We start from the raw sequence: 22830 nt of genomic DNA, 5'->3' as shown, positions 1-22830 counted from the left end.
TGCTTTTCCGTTGCTGCTTTTAATATTCTTTCTTTGAGTTTAGTCATTGTTAGTTTGATTAGCATGTGTCTTGGTGTGTTTCTCCTTGGGTTTATCCTGTATGGGACTCTTTGTGCATCTTGGACTTGATTGACTATTTTCTTTTTCATGTTGGAGAAAATTTCAACTATATCCTTTTCAAACATTTTCTCATACCCTTTCTGTTTTTCTTCTTCTTTTGAAAGTGAAAGTGAAGTTGCTCAGTCGTGTCCGACTCTTTGTGATCCCGTGGACTGTAGCCCACCAGGTGCCTCTGTCCATGGGATTCTCCAGGCAAGAATACTGGAGTGGGTTGCCATTTTCTTCTCCAGGGGAATCTTCCTGACTCAGGGATCAAACCCAGGTCTCCCGCATTGCAGCAGACGCTTTAACCTCTGAGCCACCAGGGAAACCTGGGACCCCTATAATTTGAATGTTGGTGTGTTTGATATTGTCCCAGAGGTCTCTGAGACTACCCTCACTTCTTTTCATTCTTTTTACTTTATTCTGCTCTTTAGAAGTTATTTCCGCCATTTTATCTTCCAGTTCACTGATTCATTCTTCTGCTTCAGATATTCTGTTATTGATTCCTTCTAGAGTATTTTTAATTCCAGTAATTGTGTTGTTTGTCTTTGTATGTTTATTCTTTAATTCTAGGTTTTTGTTGATTGATTGCATTTTCTCCATTTTGTTTTCAAGGTTCTTGATCATCTTTCCTTTCACTATTCTGAATTCTTTTTCAGGGAGTTTGCCTATTTCCTTTTCATTTATTTCAACTTCTGTGTTTCTAGTTTATTCCTTCATTTGTGTAGTATTTCTCTGCCTATTCATTATTTTTTTCATTATTGTGCTTGAGGTCTCCTTTTCCCAGGCTTCACAGTTTAATTCTTTCTTCCTTTTGGTTTCTGCCCTCCTAATGAAGGAAATTGCAACCCACTTCAGTACTCTTGCCTGGAAAATCCCATGGAGTGGAAGCTTACAGTTCATGGGGTCGCAAAGAGTCAGACACGACTGAGCGACTTCACTTTCACTTCACTAATGATGGTACAGGGGTTTGTGTGAGCTTCATATAGGGTGAGGTTTGTGCTGAGTTTTTGTTTGTTTGTTTGTTTTTCCTCTGATGGACAAGGTTGAGTGAGGTGGTAATCCTGTCTGCTGATGATTGGGTTTGTATTTTCATTTTGTTTGTTATTTAAATGAAGTGTCCTGGACAAGGTGCTACTGGTGGTTGGGTGATGCCAGGTCTTGTATTCAGGTGGTTTTCTTTGTGTGAGTTCTCATTATTTGATACTTCCTAGGGTTAGTTCTCTGGTAGTCTAGGGTCTTGGTGTCAGTGCTCCCACTCCAAGGGCTCAGGGCATGATCTAGTCTTTGTCTCTACTACAGCTTCAGCTGTCCACTTGACACTATTCCAGTCAGCTGGATGGAAGAGGACGTCTGCTGGGAACTTCTGGAAAGGATCTTTTTTCCTTACAGTGGGACAGATGTGCAGAGTACTCTCTGGTACAACTCCTTCACTCTTCCCACCTTTAATGTGGACATGGAATGCTCTCATGTGTGGAACTGCAGCAGCCACCATGTGGCCAGTGTCACTGACAGAGCGAGGCTGACCCACCTGCTTCAAGAGGCAGCAGGTTTGGGCCATCCCAAGCTGGCTCCCCTGGCCTGGACACAGGCTTCCTCATGCTCCATCTAAACCTCAAACAGCCACCTCTACCTTCTCATTTTCAAATTACACTTCTTTTCTTTTCTGCTTCTTTTCTTAAACAAAGATGTTGATACAGTGTGTCTTCGTGAATTTTAATCTAATGCACATCTAAATGAGCACATGCCATTTTAAAAGGCTATTTTTAAGTAAAAGTGGTCACCCATGAATTACCTAAAATCATGCTGAAGAATCGAATGATGCACATAACAGCATGGGACCAGTCAGATGTTTGGACAGCATGAAGGTGGGGGAAACCAAGGGTAGCAGATGGTGGGGGTGGGGAGGTAGGTGGAAGGGGTAGGGAGCAGAGTAGACCTGTTATTAAGTGAAAGAGCTTTGCATTCTAAGTGAAAGTCATGAGGAGAATGGTCCCTGTTGAAGAGGCCAGGGATGAGGGTTAGTATGACATAGCACACATCTATGTATGTGTGCTTGTCATTTCTGTGAAGCAGGTTAACAAATCTGAAGAAAACATCTTTGCATGGTTGTGCAAGAGCTTGGACCCTCAAGATATTTTATTCTTCTGAGATATTGAACTATTTCTGTGAAGTTTGAACCTAGGGAACTGAGTTGGGTCCCAGACTAAATAAATATTCTTATCCGCATTTTATATGGCTTGGTACTTATACTTCTTTTCCGAACTTCAAACATAGAGTGGCCCAGAAGTATGCATCTGTGTTCATTAATCTGTATTTGTCACCTGTATTTTCCATGCACATGGCTTTGTGGCCTTGGAGGATTACTTAAACCTGTGACTAGGTTGGGTGCTGATTGGGCTCAAGCAAACATATTGATATTTATATTGGCAATAACAGGAGTCATTGGCCTCTAAAGGTAATCTTATGCCCTTTGCTTCAGTGAATCTGCATTTCCTTTTCTTTGGCTTCCCTAGTCACTTTTCCCGGCTAATACATCACCAGTCACTGAGGCTGAGTTGTTCTGGCTCTTTAACACTCCAATGTATAGGGAAATTTTAAATAAGAATGTCTCCCTTGAAAAAATGATATACTAAGAAACTTACTAAAAAACTGAAGGAAGCAATCAGAACAACTCAAGGTTAGTGCATAGCATGTTCTTTTTTACTTACGTGAATTCTAGAACCAGGCTGCATTTTCCTTGAGAATCTCATTCACAGGTCCCATTAGTTTGGGGACCTTTCTATTTTTATAGCTGCATGTGTTTTTCTCCATATTTTATGTGCAAGGTCAGAAACCTTTTCCTTTTCCTGTAAAGGGCCAAATTGTAATTGTTTTAGGCTTTGCAAGCAATATGTAGATATAGATAGATATATCATATCACATATCATATATCATAACTACTCTGCTCTTGAACATGAGCAGCCCTAACGAATAGGTGAATGAGTGAATGCAGCCATGTTTTTTTGTTGGGGGAGGTGGTCTGGACATTAATATTCTCATGAATAACATGAATATCCAGAGGAAAAAAGGGGAAATGGGAGAAGTTAACAATCATTGACCTACATATCAGAATTTTGTTGAAGTGCCAACTGAATTCAATTATGTTTCTGTCAGAATTCACATTGCTGTCTTGTCCCACTTGCAGCAACATCCTACCTCCACTCCTCAAGGTTAGGTTGGTAAAGCAGACTTAATGGAAGGACAATTAATTTTTATCATAGAGGTTCCCAGGTATGTAACCTGAGACCACAATTGCCAGAAGAGCACGTGCAAATGCCATCATGAAATAATTTGGAAACTTTCCTCTTCTGAATATGATGGACTGGTGAGGCATTTCTTAAGAGAAAACATTCTGCTGGATTGGAAGGAATTGAGACAAGGAAGAGAACCAGAGAAAGTTGGAGGTAAATGTGATGGTGAATATCAAAACAGAGCATCATAAATGGAAGATGACAAGAAAGAAGGAGAATTATAGTACACATGTGTGTGCACGCACGCTCAGTCGTGTCTGACTCTTTGTGACCCCATGGACTGTTAGCTTGTCAGGTTCCTCTGTCCATGGGATGTTCCAGGCAAGAATACTGGAGTGGGTTGCCACTTCCTCCTCCAGGGATCTTCCCAACCCAGGAATTGAACCCATATCTCCTATGTCCTCTATATTGCAGGTGGACTTTTAACTGCTGAGCCACCAGGGAAGCCCATTATGGTACATACCACATAGCAATTTTTTGAAAAAGACAATTTTATTTCAACTATATTTATATCCCCACCATGAAAACATTTTCATGATTTGTCTCGGAGCTCCATCATCCCAACCTGTTTCAATGCATCCACCTTGCTTTTATGTGATACATTTCCTAAATCAAAGTAATGGATATCCAAAAAACCAGTAGGCATCTTGAATTCCACTCTAGGAGGAAGACATAGTCCTGGGACATACAATGATGAGCAACTTTTCACAAGTGCTGTAACTTTCAGAACTTTTAGTCACTATCACTTTCCTACTTTATCCTTGTGAGTTACAGCCATTAGACAGGTTTACATTTAGCAAATGTAGCAGACAAGACAGGTTCACACAGTACAAGTCATGTCAAGCTGACCCCATTTTCTTTGGCATGAGCTCATTAGATTAAAGAATTTAGAGAAAAATTGGAATCTTGCCTGTCTTGTTCAGCAAAGTACTTGACAATGTTTCCATGGTATTTTTGCAGTTTCCATGGTATTTATGCAGGTATGCAGCTGATACATGCTCTTGCAGCTGCACTCCAAGGTAGATTCCCATATGAATCTAGAAAAGTAATTAACAAATTTCTCCTAAATGCTATCTCAGAGTCCATGTGAAATGTGGCAGGAAGTCCCTGAGGCCTCTGACTTGAGATGACAGAAAGCCAAGTAGCTATTTGCTAATGACCCAGAGCTGAGAAAACGCTCAGCCCAGCTGGCGCTAGTGGTAAAGAACCTGCCTGCCAACACAGGGAGACTTAAGAGACACTGGGTCGATCCCTAGGTCAGGAAGATCCCTTGGAGAAGGAAATAGCAACCCACTCCAGTATTCTTGCCTGGAGAATCCCATGGACAGAGGAGCCTGGAGGGCTACAGTCCCTAGGGTTGCCCAGAGTTGGACACGACTGAAGCAACTTAGCATAGCATAGCACACAGCACAGAGCTGAGAAGAATCAGCACAACAGATGACCAGATCAAGGCACCAAAGAGATAATATCCAATGTAAAAATCTCCCTGACTTGTCCAAGTAGCTCTCCAATTATCTAAATCACTTAAGTGCTACTATCAGAATCAGCTTAGACTCACATTTTCATATAATTGCAGTCCTGGACAAACAGGATATAAGGAGGCCAAGCCCAATGTCAGAGCTTCAAGTCACATTAGCCAATCATCTTTCTGGGCTTTTGTCTCCTCTCTGCTCAAGAATCTTACTTGTCACCATTATCTTGTGGCAAAGTCCTCCTTTGATACACCATCGCCAATACATGGGTTTCTCCTGTCCCTAATATATTTGTGTCAATACCCACTTGGTACCCCAGGTTCTTAGAGAAAGGGTTCAGTCTTGCTGGCACCAGTCTGAAGCCAGACTGTCAACACCAAACCCAACTTACTGCTTCTCTGCTTCCTGATTGGCTCAATTTAGAAAAAATTTCATCGAGTAAGTAGATTTTAAAAGTAAACTAGCACATGCATTGGAGAAGGAAATGGCAACCCACTCCAGTGTTCTTGCCTGGAGAATCCCAGGGACAGGGGAGCCTGGTGGGCTGCCGTCTATGGGGTCACACAGAGTTGGACACGACTGAAGCGACTTAGCAGCAGCAGCAGCAGCACAAAATTTGAATTTGGTTTTCCGCTCTATAAAGAGGACAAGTTTTCTTAAAATATTGAGTTGCCTTTGATAACAGATTTTAAGTTTACTTTCTAAGTGACCTGTTCTATATTTGCCTTTGAAATCTTTGATTGTCACTTTGGTTAAGTGAGTCAGTATTGTTTCATGGTGAAAATTGTGCCATGAGGATCCAGATGACAGGATTGGGACCAGGAAGTGGATATTATGAAAGAGTGTGTGCGTGTGTGTGTGCACGCGTGCATGTGCATGCTCAGTCATGTCCAACTCTTTGTGACTCCATGGACTGTGGCCCACCAGTCTCCTGTGTCCATGGATTTTCCAGGCAAGAATACTGGAATGGGTTGCCATTTCCTTCTCCAGGGTATCTTCCTGACCCAGGAAATGAACTCATGTCTCTTGATTCTCCTGCATTGGTAGGCAGGTTCTTTACCAGCTGAACCATCAGGGAAACCCTCATGAAAGAGCATACCATGACTTAATGGAGCAAAGACCTTCTTAACAACAGATGGAAACCATCCGGGCGCAGCAAGAGGCTCCCTCTGTGTGATTAATGGAGAATAAATCTAGCAGTACTTTCATTAAAAGAAAGTTAATGTTCTTTGGTAAGCTTTGTTTTATCTTAGTCTTTATCACTTGAATATAAATTAGTATATTTTGGTGTTTGAAACAGTATTATCTCTGCAGTTACCAGTGGTACAGCCTGAAAGAAAGTCTGAGTTTGTGATTGTGTTGCCCTGATTAGGCTTTGTTGATTGCAGAGTAACAGCAAGCTGAGCTGAAGAAGGGTTCCCAGAGGAAGAAAAGAGTCTCTGGGCCAAGCCTCCCCAACACTGGGAGTTCGTAAGCATCGTATGCAGGTGGTGGTTACAAACACAGAGAAGTTTTGATTCTTGGTAGGGACCAGGAATTTATAGTTTTAAAAAGCTCCTCGGAATTCTTCTAGTGTATTTGGTTTAGGGACCTTATTTTGTGAAGCTCTTCTATACACCTTTCTCCTGAAACTGTCCAATTTGGAGGGATGGCACCATGTGAGCAAAGGTATTTTATTGACACCTGTATGTGAGAGATCAGGCTTCCTGGTGGCTCAGACAGTAAAGAATCCGCTTGCAGTGTGGGAGACTGGGGGTTGATCCCTGGATCAAGAAGATCCCTGAATAAGGGAATGGCTGCCTGCTCCAGTATTCCTGGGGCTTCCCAGGTGGTTCAGTGGTAAAGAACCCGCCTGCCAATGCATGAGATGCTAGAGACATGAGTTTGATCCCTGGGTCAGGAAGATCCCCTGGAGAAGGAAATGGCAACCCACTCCAGTATTCTTGCCTGGAAAATTCCATGGATAGTGGAGCCTTGTGGGCTACAGTTCATGGGGTTGCAAAAAGCTGGACAAGACTGAGCAACTAACACCTTAACTTTCTTTCACTTCATGTGAGAGATCCGAGGTCTCCCGAGGTAAAACAAGTTGAGAGTGGGGTCCATGCTCCAGAATTGATTCTCTTTACATAGTCATCAGGCTTGTGTTGGCAAGCATAGCCTGCACCCCAGGAAACAATGCCCTGAAGTGTCCCACTGCGGGTTACAGGGTCACTCAAATCACCCTCAAGTGAGAGGAAGAGAATGTCAGAAGGATGCCCATCTCCTTACTGATGCAGGGCTCCAAGCAGGGATGAGGACAAATCCACATGCCAGGCATGTTTTAACCCTTAGGAAAGTCCCAGCAGATCATGCTGCTGTTAATCAAGTCTCAGCGGGCTGGGTGGCACATGCTGTTGGAGAGCATGGGACCCTTCATGCTTTCAGAGAGTTATAAAGCCTGGACCCAGCCCTTTCTCCATTTTTTGTCTTTTACTATTGGATAAAAGTTGGCTTAAAGCTCAACATTCAGAAAACTAAGATCATGGCATCCGGTCCCATCACTTCATGGCAAATAGATGGGGAAACAGTGGCTGACTTTATTTTTCTGGGCTCTAAAATCACTGCAGATGGTGATTGCAGCCACGAAATTAAAAGATGCTTACTCCTTGAAAGGAAAGTTATGACCAATCTAGGCAGCAAATTAAAAAGCAGAGACATTACTTTGTCCACCTAGTCAAGGCTATGGTTTTTCCAGTGGTCATGTATAGATGTCAGAGTTGGACTGTAAAGAAAGCTGAGTGCCGAAGAATTGATGCTTTTGAACTGTGGTATTGGAGAAGACTCTTGAGAGTCCCTTGGACTGCAAGGAGATCCAACCAGTCCATTCTAAAGGAGATCAGTCCTGGGTGTTCATTGGTAGGACTGATGTTGAAGCTGAAACTCCAATACTTTGGCCACCTCATGCGAAGAGTTGACTCGTAGGAAAAGACCCTGATGCTGGGGAGGGATTGGGGTCAGGAGGAGAAGGGGACGACAGAGGATGAGATGGTTGGATAGCATCACCGACTCGATGGACATGGGTTTGGGTGAACTCTGGGACTTGGTGATGGACAGGGAGGCCTGGCGTGCTGCGGTTCATGGGGCTGCAAAGAGTTGGACACAACTGAGCGACTGAACTGATGGGATATCTCATTTCTGCACAAAGTGCATGGCAATGATTGCTATCTATAGACACTGAAGAACACTCACCATCCACAGATATGGACTTCTCCAGCCTGGTTCTCCAAACTCTCCAGAGAGGCAGGTCCCCACAAAGGGCAGCAATAAGCCTTTCATGATGGTGATGATAACAACAGTTCTAACATATCTTGAGCACTTACTATGTGCCCTTTACTGTCTAAAGCTCATTATATCCCTAAACTCAAGTAGTGAGCTAGGTTTTTTTTTATCCCCATTTTACAGTGAAGGAAACCACAGCAAACAAGTCAAACCAAGATAGGTGATGACACTGGACAGTCAGTATATAGAATGAGAGAAGTAAGCAAGCTCTATATTTTTAGAAGTTACATAATAGAAACTGAGCTTTGCATCATCCCATAGAGGTCTTAAGAATTGGAGCCAAGGCTAAACCTCGTTTTCTTAACTCTGAATACAGTGCATTCTCTTCATACTCCATTTCCTCCTGTCCAATAAGTTGAGGTTATTTGCACCTGAAAACAGCCATTTTCTGGGGGGCATTGTCTAAAAGTCCATACTAGAATGTTCACTTTGTATCATATTGACTGTGTGTGCAGTCCTCATTGAGAGAGAAGGAAATGAGACACCTTTTTGTGACAAGAGAAAGACCAAGAAAACATTTTCTTTACTTCCCTATCTTTCTGTTGGAGAAGACATAATTCCTGGAGTGAAATAATTTTAGGAGCTTTTCTTTATGAAGGGATGGAGGAAGAAAGGAAAAAGGAAAAACAAGATACTATAGATCTGAGGGATATGCTTAAACTTGGAAATGGTCTGGGGGCGAAAACAGGGTTTTTGGTACAAAGATGTATCCTTAGGCTCTTTGTCTTGATCAAGGAGGAGGAGCATTTTGGCTCTGTCCAGAAGCTAACAGCATCAGGAAGGATGTGACTTAGGGAGACTCCAGCCAGTTCACATGAGAGGCTGTCTGTTTCTAGCCAATAGGCAGATATTTTCAAACTCTGGCAAAATCTTGTAACTTTTTACTTTAATTTTATATGAAGAAGGCCCAAAGCAGACACATCTCTGGTTGCTTATCAAAAACTGAAACCAGGAATACAGTGGAGAGGAAGCTGAGAGGGACAAGAGCCAGTGACATTGACCTGTTGGTACATGTAAGTTGACCCCAGGTCTTGTTTTTCTAGGGACAGTTCTGGTTTATGCATGCTGCCTTGGAGCAACTGTCAACTGTGCCATCTTTCCTTCTCAAAATTGTCCCAGTTTGATCACTGAATTACATGGTTGCACTGGTTACATAGCATGGTCTCAGATAATCCTCAGAATTGGATGAGTAAGGGAGAGGTAGGGTTAGAGTTTGCTGTTATCTGTTGCATGCTCTTTGTCTCTAAAGGGAGTTGAAATGTACAGAAGTAGACCCCATATGGTTAAGAACTACTTTTGGCTTTCTTGGTTTATTGGGTAATGGTAATGACACAAAGAAATATTGAACAGAACTCAACAGTTGAACAGACTCTGCATCACTTGCACAATGAAATGCTTCTAACAGATTAATGCATAAATTCTGTTCTCAATGTGCATATTCCCTCTCTTCAGATTTGTAAAAGGTTATTTCTTATAATACAGAATTTTGTCTAATATCAAAGCTTCCCAGCCTCCTGAGCTATGAAAAATTAATATTTGTGGTGTAAGCCACCTAGTCTATCTTTCTTTGTTATAGCAGCTCAAACCAACTTACATAATACACATCCTTCACCTTATCTCTGGAATGGCAAACATTTCCCGCTTTCAAACTTCTTCCACCTGGTCCAATGATTTCATGCTCAAACCCCATTATACTTTTCCCTTGATCCATACCACATTTGCACAGGAACACCGTGCTCCAAATATTCTCTGGATGACCCAGGCGACAGTGGAGAGTTCAAGGAGCGCTGAAGGACAGAGAACACACCTGTGGCCAAGACTTTTATGTCCTCAGAGTAACAGATCTAATTTTGTCAAATGTATCTGCATTTGTACTTTTTTTGGTTGCTATTCAAAATAGTACATGGTTTGGGCTGGGGTTTGGGAGGTCTACTTTGGGACAGTGGTACAGATTTCTGGCACAAATCATGCCTGCTGTAGCAATAAAATTCCAGACAGAAACAAGAATATCTTGGAGAATGAAAGAAATAGGTAGGTGAAACCGTGGAAAATAAAAGATCTGTGATTTTTTTTTTTTTTTTTTTAGGATCTCTGATTTTTTTAAACACTCTCCAGGGTCAGAGCATAGCAAAGTGATGAGACTAAGAACAGCAGAGACTTCATCTCAACTTTACTACGACAAGGCCAGTAACTCTGGGAAGTCAGTCTTAACATTCTACATCTTAGTGTCATTATCTCTGTAAAAATGTGCTGGTAACATAGACCCATACCCTTATTCATCTTAATAGCCTCAACATCCACACAGAATTTGGCATAGAGTAGATGAATATCAATTTATTTTGATGCGGCTGAATGAATGACTAGATCACCTTTCAAATTCCATCTTCATATAATAGTTCAACTCTAAGTCCACCATCTTCTCAACAGCCAGATTGAAGAGAAAGTATGTAAAAATCAACTAATTTCACTTGAACATATTTGGTTTTATAAATGATTTTATTTAAGTAGTGCATTCAGGATGGGAGGAAGGTGAAGCTGGCTAGCAGAGAGGGTCATGAAGAGATGAAGCTGTTTAGTTGGAGGCGATGGTCTGCTTAATCCAGCTCACGTAGTTGCAGACCTTGGTGTAGACACCAGGCTTGTTTTTCTGAGCGCAGCCATAGCCCCAGGAGACAATGCCCTGGAGCTTTCCACTGCAGACCACAGGGCCACCGGAGTCACCCTGGGTGAGAAGGAAGAGCCAGTTACAACCCACAGCTCTGCCGAGAGGGGAGAAAGGCTCAAAGGTGTTCCTCCTTTCCCCAGGGACCATGTTTCTAAATGCTGATCCTCTATGAGCCCAACTCTTTCCCAGGGAAATCAACTCTCATTCTCCACACTGTACTCCTATTCTTCTTCTCCCTCCTTCTCTCTCCCCTTTTTCCTCAACTGCAGGTCTGTGAGGCCAAGAAGAGATGAGGAACGGGAAGTTCGATGCTGCCCATCCAGCCAGGCTCCTTTCAAAGTTCTCTGCTCCTATATCCTTCCTCAGAAGGGCACCAGGATATACTGTTTGCACAAGATCTGTATATCTTTTCCCCTGAACCTTAACCATTAACACGGCAAAAAGAAAACTTGTTATTTTTCCCCAGCCTATCCTGAGCCCTCATGATCAGTCCCAGAGACAGCGTTTCAATGTTCTGAGTTTCAGGAACTGGGGTGGAGATACGTGAGGCTGAGCTGAAGGACAAGGAGCACGAAGCAGCTCACCTGGCAGGAGTCCTTTCCGCCCTCCAGGTAGCCCGCACAGAACATGTTGCTGGTGATCTGGCCTGGGTAGGCACTTTTGCAAGAGCTGTCTGATAGGATGGGAGCCTTCAGACACTGCAGGACATCAGGGTAGCTGGCTGTTGGGGACGAGATTGAAAAGAGAAGAGGATTACCCATACATTCTGGGAAATGTCTTTCTCAATACCTCTCCCCATCTTCCCAATATTCCCATTCCTTCCCTCTAATTGCTAGTAGCTTCTATTTTGGAAGAACAACCATTATCTGGAGGGTCTTCCACGTGGTTTTAGTCAGCAAATTGTCCTCTCCCTAATACTAGTATCTGGAGAAGGAAATGGCAACCCCCTCCAGTACTCTTGCCTAGAAAATTCCATGGATGGAGGAGCCTGGTGGGCTACAGTCCATGGGGTCACAAAGAGTCGGACACGACTGAGTGACTTCACAACAACTAATACTAGAGTCAGGACCACATATCTTCAACCTAGAGACTTTATTTCTGAAGCAGGGCTGTACTTTGAGCAGTTCCAACCTCAGCCTCTGTTCTACATAACTCCTCATTCCTTGCTTCTCTGCAAATCACGATTCATATTTTAGCTGCATGTCTGGCAATGTTAGCATAGTGCTTTCTTTCTGTGTTGTCAAGCAGACGGAGCCTACACATTTCAGTTAAATATCCTAAGATTCCACAGAACCCCACTCTCCTCTGGGAACGCTGCCTTGAGTGACATAGGGCTACCTGACCCTGAACCTGGTTTTCACCTCTAGGATTCTCAGACCTGGGGACCGTGTTCCCGTGAGACTTACTGCCACTGCTTTTGGTGTTGCCCCAGCCAGAGATGAGACACTGGGTGCCAGCAGAGGCACAGGATGTTGGCAGAGAGATAGAGGCTACTCGGCTGTTGAGACTGGCAGCTGATTTCAGTTTAATCAGCATGATGTCGTTGTTTAAGGTGTTTGAGTTGTAGCTGGGATGGACGATGCTCTTGGATGCGCTGATGAATTGCTCATTGCCCTCAACGACATTAATGTTGTCTTCTCCCAGACGCACTTGGATTCCGCTGGATCAAAAGATGACAAGTTCTCTAAGTCTCCAGTGTGAGGGCCTCCCCCTCCCCGTGGAGCCCAGTCTTGAGCATAAGCACAGACAGAGGACCCTTGCAGTGCACGTGCACACACACACACACACACACACACTTATCTCCTGCGTCCCCTGCACTGGTAGGGTGATTCTTTACCACTGAGCCACCTGGGAAAGAGCTATGTTAGAATACTCTAGACATATTTAACCACTCACCGTTTTTCTTCCTGTGTCTTTACTGCCTTCATTTGGAAGGCCTCAATGCATACAATGTCTGGTGGGGGTGTATAATGAGGTCTTGGAATCTGAACGCTCCCCCTCAAGCATGACTCTGTAGTTCACCCTGATTGTCTTCGGCATGGTTGAGGATGCCCTGACCTCAGAGAACAGGGCTATTGGTTACTTACGACTTGTAGCAGTGAGCCGCAGACACCACCCACTGGCTGTTGATGAGGGAGCCCCCGCAGAAGTGGTAGCCAGAGTTCAGGGACACTTGGTAGGGGACAGTATTTGCCCCACAGGTGTAGCCGCCCACGATCTTGTCATCATCGTCCACAGGGAAAGCAACTGACAGAGGAAAGTTGGAAACTCTTTATAGAACTGATTCATTGTGGAATTTCTACTCAGTAGAAAGGTTTTGCAGATGAACCAGGAGAAGATAAGTCATGTTCTCTTATGATGCATAATCAGGAAACTGTGATTTAAGTATAATTGTTTTCATAATCTTATTCCATCACATATGCTTCTTACACTATTATAAGTATGTAACTTTTAGGTTTTAATGCTTTAAATTTTATCAATATAATGATTTTTACATTTGTAACATACATACACAGACAAATAAGAGATTCCTTACAAAATAAATGTCCTGAAGCCCATTACTTGAGGTTATAATGAATACTTTTTACACAGAACCCTGATGAGCAGACATTTAAGTATGTGTTCAATAAAACTTTGGGGTCACCGTCATTATGTTTATTTGTAGAGTTCAATATAGGATAAACACCATATGAAGTAACAGAAAGGAAACTTTTAAATGCCATCCAAGAATGTTCTGACCTGAAAGTAATGGAGAGTTTTATTTTTTTGTTCCCCAAGTGTCTCCTTGGTTCTTGCCTAGATGTTCATCAAATGATTTCATAGAACATTATAAGGTGTGTGTCTCCAATGTTTCCCCTCATCCCACTTGTCTATCTAACAATTTAAATTTATTCAACATTGTAAAGTCATGACCACTGAGTTGTTATGTTTTCTAAGGACTCCAATATCAGAGAGTGTTACATGTACCCTATTATTTGTGTATTTTAAAGTAATTTTAGGAAAGAAATTTCTTGGTATATAGATAGATGAAATGAATTTACAACTATGCAATTTGGGAAAATATGGTAGTATGTATGAATTGTGTAAAAATTAGCAGTATAAAAATAGAAATAGTAATTTTATATTTCTTTTCATGATTGCATGACATATCATATTATATCAGAGGGATATCATTAGTGAAGATGCGGTAAAATCCAGACCAAAGCTTTTATTCATGAGAAATAGAGTGTCTTTGCCTGTTGAGATCCTACCTAAGGTGCTCTTTAGTATAGAAGAGATGTAATGCTCACAAGACTAGTCCCAGTTCTTAAATGCAGATCCTTAGAAAGGACAAAACATTTCCTTAACATTGACTATCATTTCTTTTTCACTGTTGCTTCATAGACAGTACCTTGATGTTCAAGGCAAATTCTTCCTCTTAATGTTTTCTGCATTGATCACCCCTGCTAACCATAATCTCTCACAAATGAGATTTAGTTATTTACAGACATATGTATTATTACACTGTTATTTCAACATCTTAAGCCTCTTGAGTACAGAGATTATATTCAACATTCATTACTGTCTTCCAGAGTAGAAAGCACAACCTTAAATACATCATAGAACCTACTATCAAAACTTACCAGCAGCTCCCAGGAGAGCCAGAAAGATGAAGGTCTTCATGGTTGCTCACCGGTTCTGGACGAGGGACTAGGTTGCAGGGTTTCCATCCACAGCTATTTATATGTCCAGGTTTGTCATTGACACCCATGGCCACCGGTGCCAGAAATGTGATTTCCCAGGAAAATCGCAAATCCAAATTTAGAATTCCATGCCACACTGAAGATAAGTCAGCAACCAATTTAAACATCTGCCTGTGTCCACTTTGCAAGAAGGTTATGGGAATGAAAGAAATGAGCCCACATGGTGACATGGTTCTTCAAAATAGAAAGTAAGTTACAGTAAGGTCACAGAACAGGGCTACAGGTGGCCTGATTCTCAGACAAAAAATTTAGGTCCTTGGTTGTCTCGAGTGTGAACATTTATCCTGAGGACTATCCTAAAATCTACACCCTTGAAGTTTAACTAATATTGCTGACTTCACAATATATAATTTGTCTTGTAATAGCTCTGGTTTTATATATCCATGTCAATATTTCATTATTAATAGGAACACTTGTTCCAATGAGAAGAATAAAATCATTCTGATTTGAAATCAAAATAGATCAAGACAGCTAGGAGAAAAGTACAAAAAAGTACAAAGTGAAGTCGTTCAGTCATGTCCGACTCTGCGTAGCCTACTAAGCTCCTCCATCCATGGAATTTTCCAGGCAAGTGTACTGGAGTGGGTTGCCATTTCCTTCTCCAGGGGATCTTCTCAACCCAGGGATTGAACCCGAGTCTCCCACATTGCAGGCAGACACTTTAGTGTCTGAGCCACCCAGAAAGCCAGCTAGGAGAAAGAATGAGCACAATTTATATTTATCTGGAATTGCTATTTAATAGGCATATTTTAAATACTTAACCTATGTTATTTAGTAATCCTCATGACAACACTTTATTATTCCTTATACCCATTATTATTCCTTCTTAATCAATGGGAAAACACGTACACAAAAGTATGAAGGACTTTGCCAAAATCACAAAGCAAGAACATGGTAAGGTCAGGATTCCATCCCAGGAAATCTGGTGTCAGCATTTGTGCTCTTAACAACTGGGTAACACTTCCCTAGTCAGTTCACCCATATCTAGAGATCACAAAAATACAGAATTCTTGGCCAGTGAAAAGACAATGGACTTATTGAGTGCTTACTGTGTATCAGACACTACAGTTGGGATTTTCCACAGAGCAAATCATTCTGTCCCTAAAAACACATTTTTAAGTGTTGTGCTGTAATCTAGATGGGATGGTTGAAGTTTAGATAAAGTGTTTTTCTAAAATTTTCAATAGTATGAAGTAGTCAATACAGGGTTTTGACACAAACACAGCCCTTTCACTTCAGGGTCCATGGCTTCCACTGTGATGCCATACACATAATCAAGGAGAACAATCTGAACTCTATCAAAATAAGGCATGACTCAAAGGGGTATATGGAATTCTTGGTGGTGGTTTTAAGTCAATCAGTTGTGTCTCACTGTTTGTGACCTCATGGACTATAGCACACCAGGCTTCCCTGTCCTTTTCCATCTCCCAGAGCTTGCTCAAACTCACGTCCTTTGAGTCGGTGATGCCATCCAACCATCTCATCCTCTGTTGTCCCCTTCTCCTCCTGCCTTCAATCTTTCCCAGCATCAGGGTCTTTTCTAATGAGTTGGCTCTTCGCATCAGGTGGCCAAAGTATTGGAGCTTCAGCTTCAGCATCAGTCTTTCCAATGAATATTCAGGATTGATTTTCTTTAGGACTGACTGGTTTGATCTCCTTGCTGTCCAAGGGACTCTCAAGAGTCTTTTCTAACAGTTCAGTTCAGTTGTTCAGTCATGTCCGACTCTTTGAGACCCCATGAATTGCAGCACACCAGGCCTCCCTGTCCATCACCAACTCCCGGAGTTCACTCAAACTCACATCCATCGAGTTGGTGATGCCATCCAACCATCTCATCCTCTATTTGCCATGAAGTGATGGGACTGGATGTCACATCTTAGTTTTTTGAATGTTGAATTTTAAGCCAGGCTTTTTGCTCTTCTCTTTCACCTTCATCAAGAGTATCTTTAGTTCCTCTTTGCTTTCTGCTGTAAGGGTGGTGTTATCTGCATATCTGAGGTTATTGATATTTCTCCCAGCAATCTTGATTCCAGCTTGGGCTTCATCTAGCCCAGCATTTGACATGATGTACTCTGCATATAAGTTAAATAAGCAGAGTGACAATGGAATTCTAGAAATTCTAGAAAATGCAAGAAATGGGTTCCTGGAGGAGGAATTATCAAAATTGCTGGGATATGGCAGATGTTTCCAGAATAAGTGAATCGACATGAGAACTAACTTCTACCTAGATACAGCCATTCTACACCAAATAATACATCTGAATGCCATACTAGCATGTCAGTTCTTCTTTAGCAAGTTGTCACTCCTGGAGTAGTTTCTGTGTCTTTCATAGCTGAAATTTTTCTGATATGAAGATGACTTAGTAGAAGGCAGAGTTTCTCGATTCTGGCACTATTGATAATATGAGGCTGAGAATTGTTATGGGATGTTGGCATGCATACTGTAGGATGTTTATCAGCATCCTTGGCCTGTAGTTACAAGTAGCACTAGTTCTTCCCCCAGATCAGTTCAGTTCATTTCAGTCGCTCGGTCGTGTCCAACTCTTTGTGACCCCATGGACTACAGCATGCCAGGCTTCCCTGTGCATCACCAATTCCCGGCACTTACTCAAACTCATGTCCATTGAGTCGGTGATGCCATCCAACCATCTCATCCTCTGTTGTCCCCTTCTCCCACCTTCAATCTTTCCCAGCATCAGGGTCTTTTCAGATGAGTCAGTTCTTCGCATCAGGTGGCCAAAGTATTGGACAGCATTAATGTGGGAAAAGGCAAGGACAACTGATGCTGGTGGTGCCTGTGAGTGGGAGGAGAAGGGAGCAGAGTAGACCTGAAAGAGCTTTGTGTTCTAAGTGAAAGTCACTAGAGAAATCTCTCTGTGGAACAGGCTAGTGGAATACTGGATCCAAGGGAGGTGTCTCTGTATCCACGTATGCATATTTGTCATTTATGCAAAGTAGGTGAGCAAGTCTGAGAAAGACATCCTTGTATGATTGTGAGGGAGCTTTTTTGAACCTCAACGTCTCTTATACTTCTGAGATGCTGAAAACTTTCTATGAGGTTCAATCCTGGAGATAGGACTAAAATTCCCAAACTCAATAAATATTCTTGTCTGCTCCTTCTGTGTGCAAACCTCCTGATCTCAATAACTTCAATGATTTCTCATTTAGGATCAACACAGAACATGCCATAATGTGTGGTGATCTCCTTCTTCAAACTCTTCCCATAAAAGAACCATAAGCTATGTATGGGGAATATACATATTTTTTTTACCCCCAAATGTGGGTTGGTGTCTATACTACTTTTCCTAACCTCACACATACGATGGCCCAGAGGCATGTGTCCATATTAATTAATCTGTATTTTTCTCACCTCTCTTTCCCATGCATGTGGCTTAGTGACCTTGGAGGCACTAGTTTAAATAATCCTCCAGCAAACATGTTAAAATTTGTATTGGCAGGAACAGCAGTCACTGGTCTCTAAAGGTAATTTATGCCCTTTCCCTCAATGAGTCTGTTTTTCCTTTTCCTTGGCTTCTTCTGCCATTTTCCTGGTTAATACATCACCAGTCATCAAGGCTAAACTGGGCTGACTCTTTACCACTACAATGTGAAGGGAAATTTTATTAAGGATTCCTCTTCTTGAGAAAAGATGTACTAAGTAGTGTACTAAAAACGGAAGCAAACAATAAGGCAGCAAAATACAAAAGGATCAAGGTTCATAGCATATGCGTCTGTAACACCCTCGGTGCTGACCTGAGAGTCTGCACTAAGCCGAATTTCTAACACTGCCATAAAGGAAATCACGGTTAGTGAACAGGATGTGAAAGGAACCCTGGAAACCGGCTGGGTTTTCCTTGAGAGTCCTGCTCAAGGGTGGCATTCGTTTAGGGACATTTCTATTCTAGCTTCGTGTGTCTGCCCCCACATTTTGGTTGTAGCATCGGCAACTTTTTTCTGTAAAAGGATAGCTCGTACATGCTTTAGGATTTGCAGGTAGTATGCTGTCTGTCACAGCTACTCTGCCCTTGACCATAAGCCACTCTAAACAGTATGTAAAGGAGTGAGCACCGCTGTGTTGCAGGACAAGCTTATTTACTAAAACAGGCTACAGGCCAGCTTATTGCTGGGTCACAGTCTGTCGACCCTGCTTCAGAAGATAGGGATGAAACCATTAAATGCCCCACATCCAGACTTGAAGTCTTAGTGCTGAAGAATTGATGCTTTCAAACTGTGGTGCTGGGAAAGACTCCTTGGACTGCAAGAGATCAATGCAGTCATTCCTAAAGGAAATCAATGCTGAATATTCATGGGAAGGATGTATGCTGAAGCTGAAGCTCCAATACTTTGGCCTCCTGATGCGAAGAGCCAACTCATTAGAAAGGACCTTGATGCTGGGATAGCTGGAGGGCAGGAGGAGAAGGGGACAACAGAGGATGAGATGGTTGGATAGCATCACTGACTCAGTGGACATGAGTTTGTGCAAACTCTGGGAGACAGTGAAATACAGGGAAGCCTGGCATGCTGCAGTCCATGGGCTCGCAGAGTCTGACACAACTGAGTGACTGAACAGCAACAAACATTCAGACTTGAAATTAAATGGTGTTCATTTTCAGTGATCAAGTATGACTTGAAATAGTACCATCTAATCTGTTGCCTTTTCTTCAAGCAATATTTTAGGTAGAAAAGAAAAGAGGGCTTGAGGATTTAGAGCCAGAATGTTGGAATGACAGAGAACAGGGCAGGAAAAAGGAAATTCTGACAGAAATAGATCGTTTTACCAAAGAAGGAGCAGTGACAACATATTGGAAAGGAATGTTTAGATCCGGGACCAGAGTTCTAGCCTTCATTCAGTCAGTAGCTTTTTGCTTTTTTTTTTTTTTTTTTTTTTTTTTGGGGTCCCTGAACTTTAATATCCTCATGGGTAAAATTAATAGCCACAGAAAAATTTGGTGAGATGCAGAGGTTGACATGATCTTTGATTCACATAATAGAGTTTTGTTGAAGTGCCAACATAAATAAATCATATCTCTGTCAGAATTCACATTTCCATGCAAATTTTAAAATTATTTGTTCTAGCTCTGTGAAAAAAAATGTCACTGATATTTTGATAGATTACACTGAACCTGTAGATTGCCTTAGGTAATTTGATCATTTTAACACTACTGATGCTCCCAGTCCAAGAACATGGAATATCTTTCCATCTGTTTATATCATCTTTCTTTCATTAGTGTCATAGTTTTCTGAATATAGGTCTTTTACCCCTTCAGATAAGTTTATTCCTAGGGTTTTTTTTTTTTTTTTGATGTGATGGTAAATAGGATTGTTCCTTTAATTTCTCTTTATGATAGTTCATTGTTAGTGCAAAGAGATGCGACAGATCTCTGCATATAAATTTTGTATCTTGCAACTTCATTGATGAGCTCTAGTCGTTTTCTGGTGGTATCGATGTCCAGATTGATCAGGAGGCCTACCTGCCCGAGGAAATAGCCGGTGGTGTTGAGATCTATAACGGGGACCGCAAGATCTAGTGTCCAACACACTAGAAAGTCAGCTGGACCTCATAGCCCAGCAGATGATGCCCGAAGCACAGGGAGCCTTGTTTGGTGTGAATGCCAACAGGAGGCTTTTGGACTAAGCCAGCAGGAGGTGCGTGACGTGGACACTCCCGACATTGGAAGAAACGAGATGGCCTGTATAGCTTCCTCTTTGCTGTCCCCTGCCCTTGTCAGTGGATGCTCTTTGGTAGCTAACGTTCTCCGACTGATGGGTAATGATGGGAGTCTCAGTATCATAGGAAACCTTCCTCTAGCTTGTCTCAAAGTAGCACAATTTCCCGCCATTCTGCAGCGCGCAGTTGCAGGGCCAGGTGTGGGTGCGTGCGTGTCCCGCACCGCCTGCTGTCCTGGGCTCCACCGTCCAGCCTAGAGGCGGTGGGGTGGTAGACTCAGTCCTCAAGTGCATGTGGACCTCATCCCTTCTAGCAGCAGCAGCAGCTTCTCCCCTACCTGTTTGGACCTAGAAGTGTCTGTAAATGTGATTTTAAGGTCTATTCCATGGATCTGCTCTATTTATTAAATTATTTATTAAATTATTTATTACGTGGAGGTAAATAAAAAGAAGATCACGTGGCTTATATTCTTCAATTTGTTAATGTGGTGTATCACATTAATTTATTTGATTTGAGGATACTGCAAATCCTTAGTCCCTGGGATAAGTGCCACTTGATCATGGTGTATTATCCTTTTAATGTATTGTTGGATTGTTAGTTGGCATGTTTTTGCATCTATGTTCATAAGTGATATTTTTACCTATAATTTTCTTTTTTGTTATAGATTTGTCTGGTTTTGGTATCAGGCCTGTAATTTTCTTTTTTAATGATAACTTTGTCTAGTTTGAGCCTCACAGAATGCATTCAGAAGTGTTCCTTCCTCTGCAATTTTTGGGAATAGTTTGAGAAGGAAAGGTGTTAACTCTTCTCTAAACCTTTGGTAGAATTCACCTGTGAAGCCACCTGGTCCTGGCCTTTTCTTTTTGGGAGTGTTATAATTACTGATTCAATTTTTTTTTTACTGGAATGGTCTGTTCTTATTTCCTATTTCTTCCTGGAGATTGTCTCTTTCTAAGAATTTGTTGATTTCTTCTAGGTTCCCCGTAGTTGTTCACAGTACTCTCTGAAGGTCCTTTGTGTTTCTGTGATGTTGCTGTAACTTGTTTTCATTTCTGATTTTATTGATTCGGGCCCTCTCCCTTCTTTTTCTGGGTAAATGCTTATCAATTTTTTTACCTTTCCAAAGAACAGCTTTTACTTTCATTGATCTGATCTCTTCTGCTGTTTCCTTTTTAGTCTGTATTTCATTTATTTCTGCTCTATATGATTTCTTTCCTTCTACTAACTTTGGGTTTTGTTCTTCTTTCCCTCATTCTTTTGGGTGTAAAGTTAGGTTGAGGTTTTTCTTGTTCCTGAGGTAAGCTTTTACAGCTAGAAACATCTTTTTTAGAACTGCTTTTGCTACATACCATAGGTTTTGGATCATTGTATTTTTGTTACTCTGTCTTCCATTTGCAGCCGCATCTACCCTCCACCCTACAAGATTAGCTGGTAAAGCAGACCTAATAAAAGGCCAATTCCATCTATCACAGAAATGTTCAGGTATGTAACCTGAGACCCACAGCATCAGTAGAGCATGTGCAAGTGCCATTATGAAATGATTTGCAAACTTACCGCTTGTGAGAATTATGATTTGGGGAGGCATTTATGGAGAGAGAACATCCTATTGGATTAGAAGGAAAGGAGATCAGGAAGAGAAACAGAGATGGATGGAGGTAAAAGTGAAGCTGAAGGTCAAAATAGAGCAATAAAAATAGGAAATGATGAGAAACAAGGAAAACACAGTCCCCAACCCAAGTCAGTTTTTTGATTAAGGCAGTTTTCTGCCAAATATGTTCATATCCTCAAGAATGCTGAGCCCATAGGTAGGAAGTCAGGAAAACTTGTGTTTTGGTGATTTGTCTTAATCTCCATCATCCCAAATCCCTTTAATATACATACCTTGCTTTATGGGATGTAGTTACTATAAAAGTAAATTGATACCCAAGGAGATCCACTACTTAATTCAGAAATATTTTTTGACTCTGGTTTTAGAAACTACACTTTGGGGGATTAGGAAAAGGAAAGTAGTGGGCACCTTGAAGTCCACTCCAGGAGGAAGACATAGGTCCTCAGACGTGAGAGTGAGCAATCATTCACGAGTGTTGTAACTTTCAGGACTCTCAGTCAGCTGTCACTTTCCTACTTCATCCTTGGGGAGTGGCAGTCATCAGGCAAACCATTTAGCAATCTGAGAAGAGAAGACAGGCTCACACAGGACAAGTCATCTCAAGCTAACCCCATTTTCTTTGGGTGAGCTCACTAGGTTGAGGACTTTAGAGAAAAATTGGAACCTTGCATGTCTTGTTTTCAGCAAAGTACTTGACAGTATTTCTATGGTATTTTTGCACTTTCCATGGTACTTTTTACAAGTTGATACACACTCTTGCTGCTGTACTCCAAGGTATATTTCCAGCTGATTAACAGCTTTTCTCCAAAGAGTTGTCTCAGTGCCCATACAAAATGTTCACGAAGTTGCTGAGCTCTGATTTGACATCCTGAAAGCTAAGTAGCTGATTTGCTAATGAACCAGAGCTGAGAAGAATCAACAGCACAGATGACCAAGTCAAGGTACCAAAGATGTCACATCC

General features: G+C 41.8%; 1 protein-coding gene across 1 annotated transcript; it reads right to left on the bottom strand.

Moving 5' to 3' along the window:
- Positions 1 to 10662: 10662 nt before the first annotated feature.
- On the bottom strand, positions 10663 to 14513 carry LOC113890875 (cationic trypsin). The gene is made up of 5 exons (XM_027538420.1): positions 14474 to 14513; positions 12938 to 13097; positions 12257 to 12510; positions 11435 to 11571; positions 10663 to 10907 (listed from the first exon to the last, which is right to left on the bottom strand). The coding sequence occupies exons 1-5, from the start codon at positions 14511 to 14513 to the stop codon at positions 10758 to 10760; spliced, it is 741 nt and encodes a 246-aa protein (XP_027394221.1). The 3' UTR covers positions 10663 to 10757.
- Between the last annotated feature and the right edge of the window lie 8317 nt (positions 14514 to 22830).

Source organism: Bos indicus x Bos taurus, chromosome 4 (genome assembly GCF_003369695.1).
Source record: "Bos indicus x Bos taurus breed Angus x Brahman F1 hybrid chromosome 4, Bos_hybrid_MaternalHap_v2.0, whole genome shotgun sequence".
In the NCBI taxonomy this organism is placed as follows: Eukaryota; Metazoa; Chordata; class Mammalia; order Artiodactyla; family Bovidae; genus Bos; species Bos indicus x Bos taurus.
Note: the sequence above shows the minus strand (reverse complement) of the source record. Positions and strands in the feature narration are given on the sequence as shown.

Bases quoted from the DNA above. Each gene is read 5' to 3' on its own strand.
- LOC113890875 (XM_027538420.1), bottom strand. From the start codon at position 14,513: ATGAAGACCTTCATCTTTCTGGCTCTCCTGGGAGCTGCTG. The intron at 12,511-12,937 runs GTAAGTAACCAA...CTTTTGATCCAG, and splicing joins GCGGCTCACTGCTACAAGTC to CGGAATCCAAGTGCGTCTGG. The intron at 11,572-12,256 runs GTAAGTCTCACG...CGTCCCCAACAG, and splicing joins CAACACCAAAAGCAGTGGCA to CCAGCTACCCTGATGTCCTG.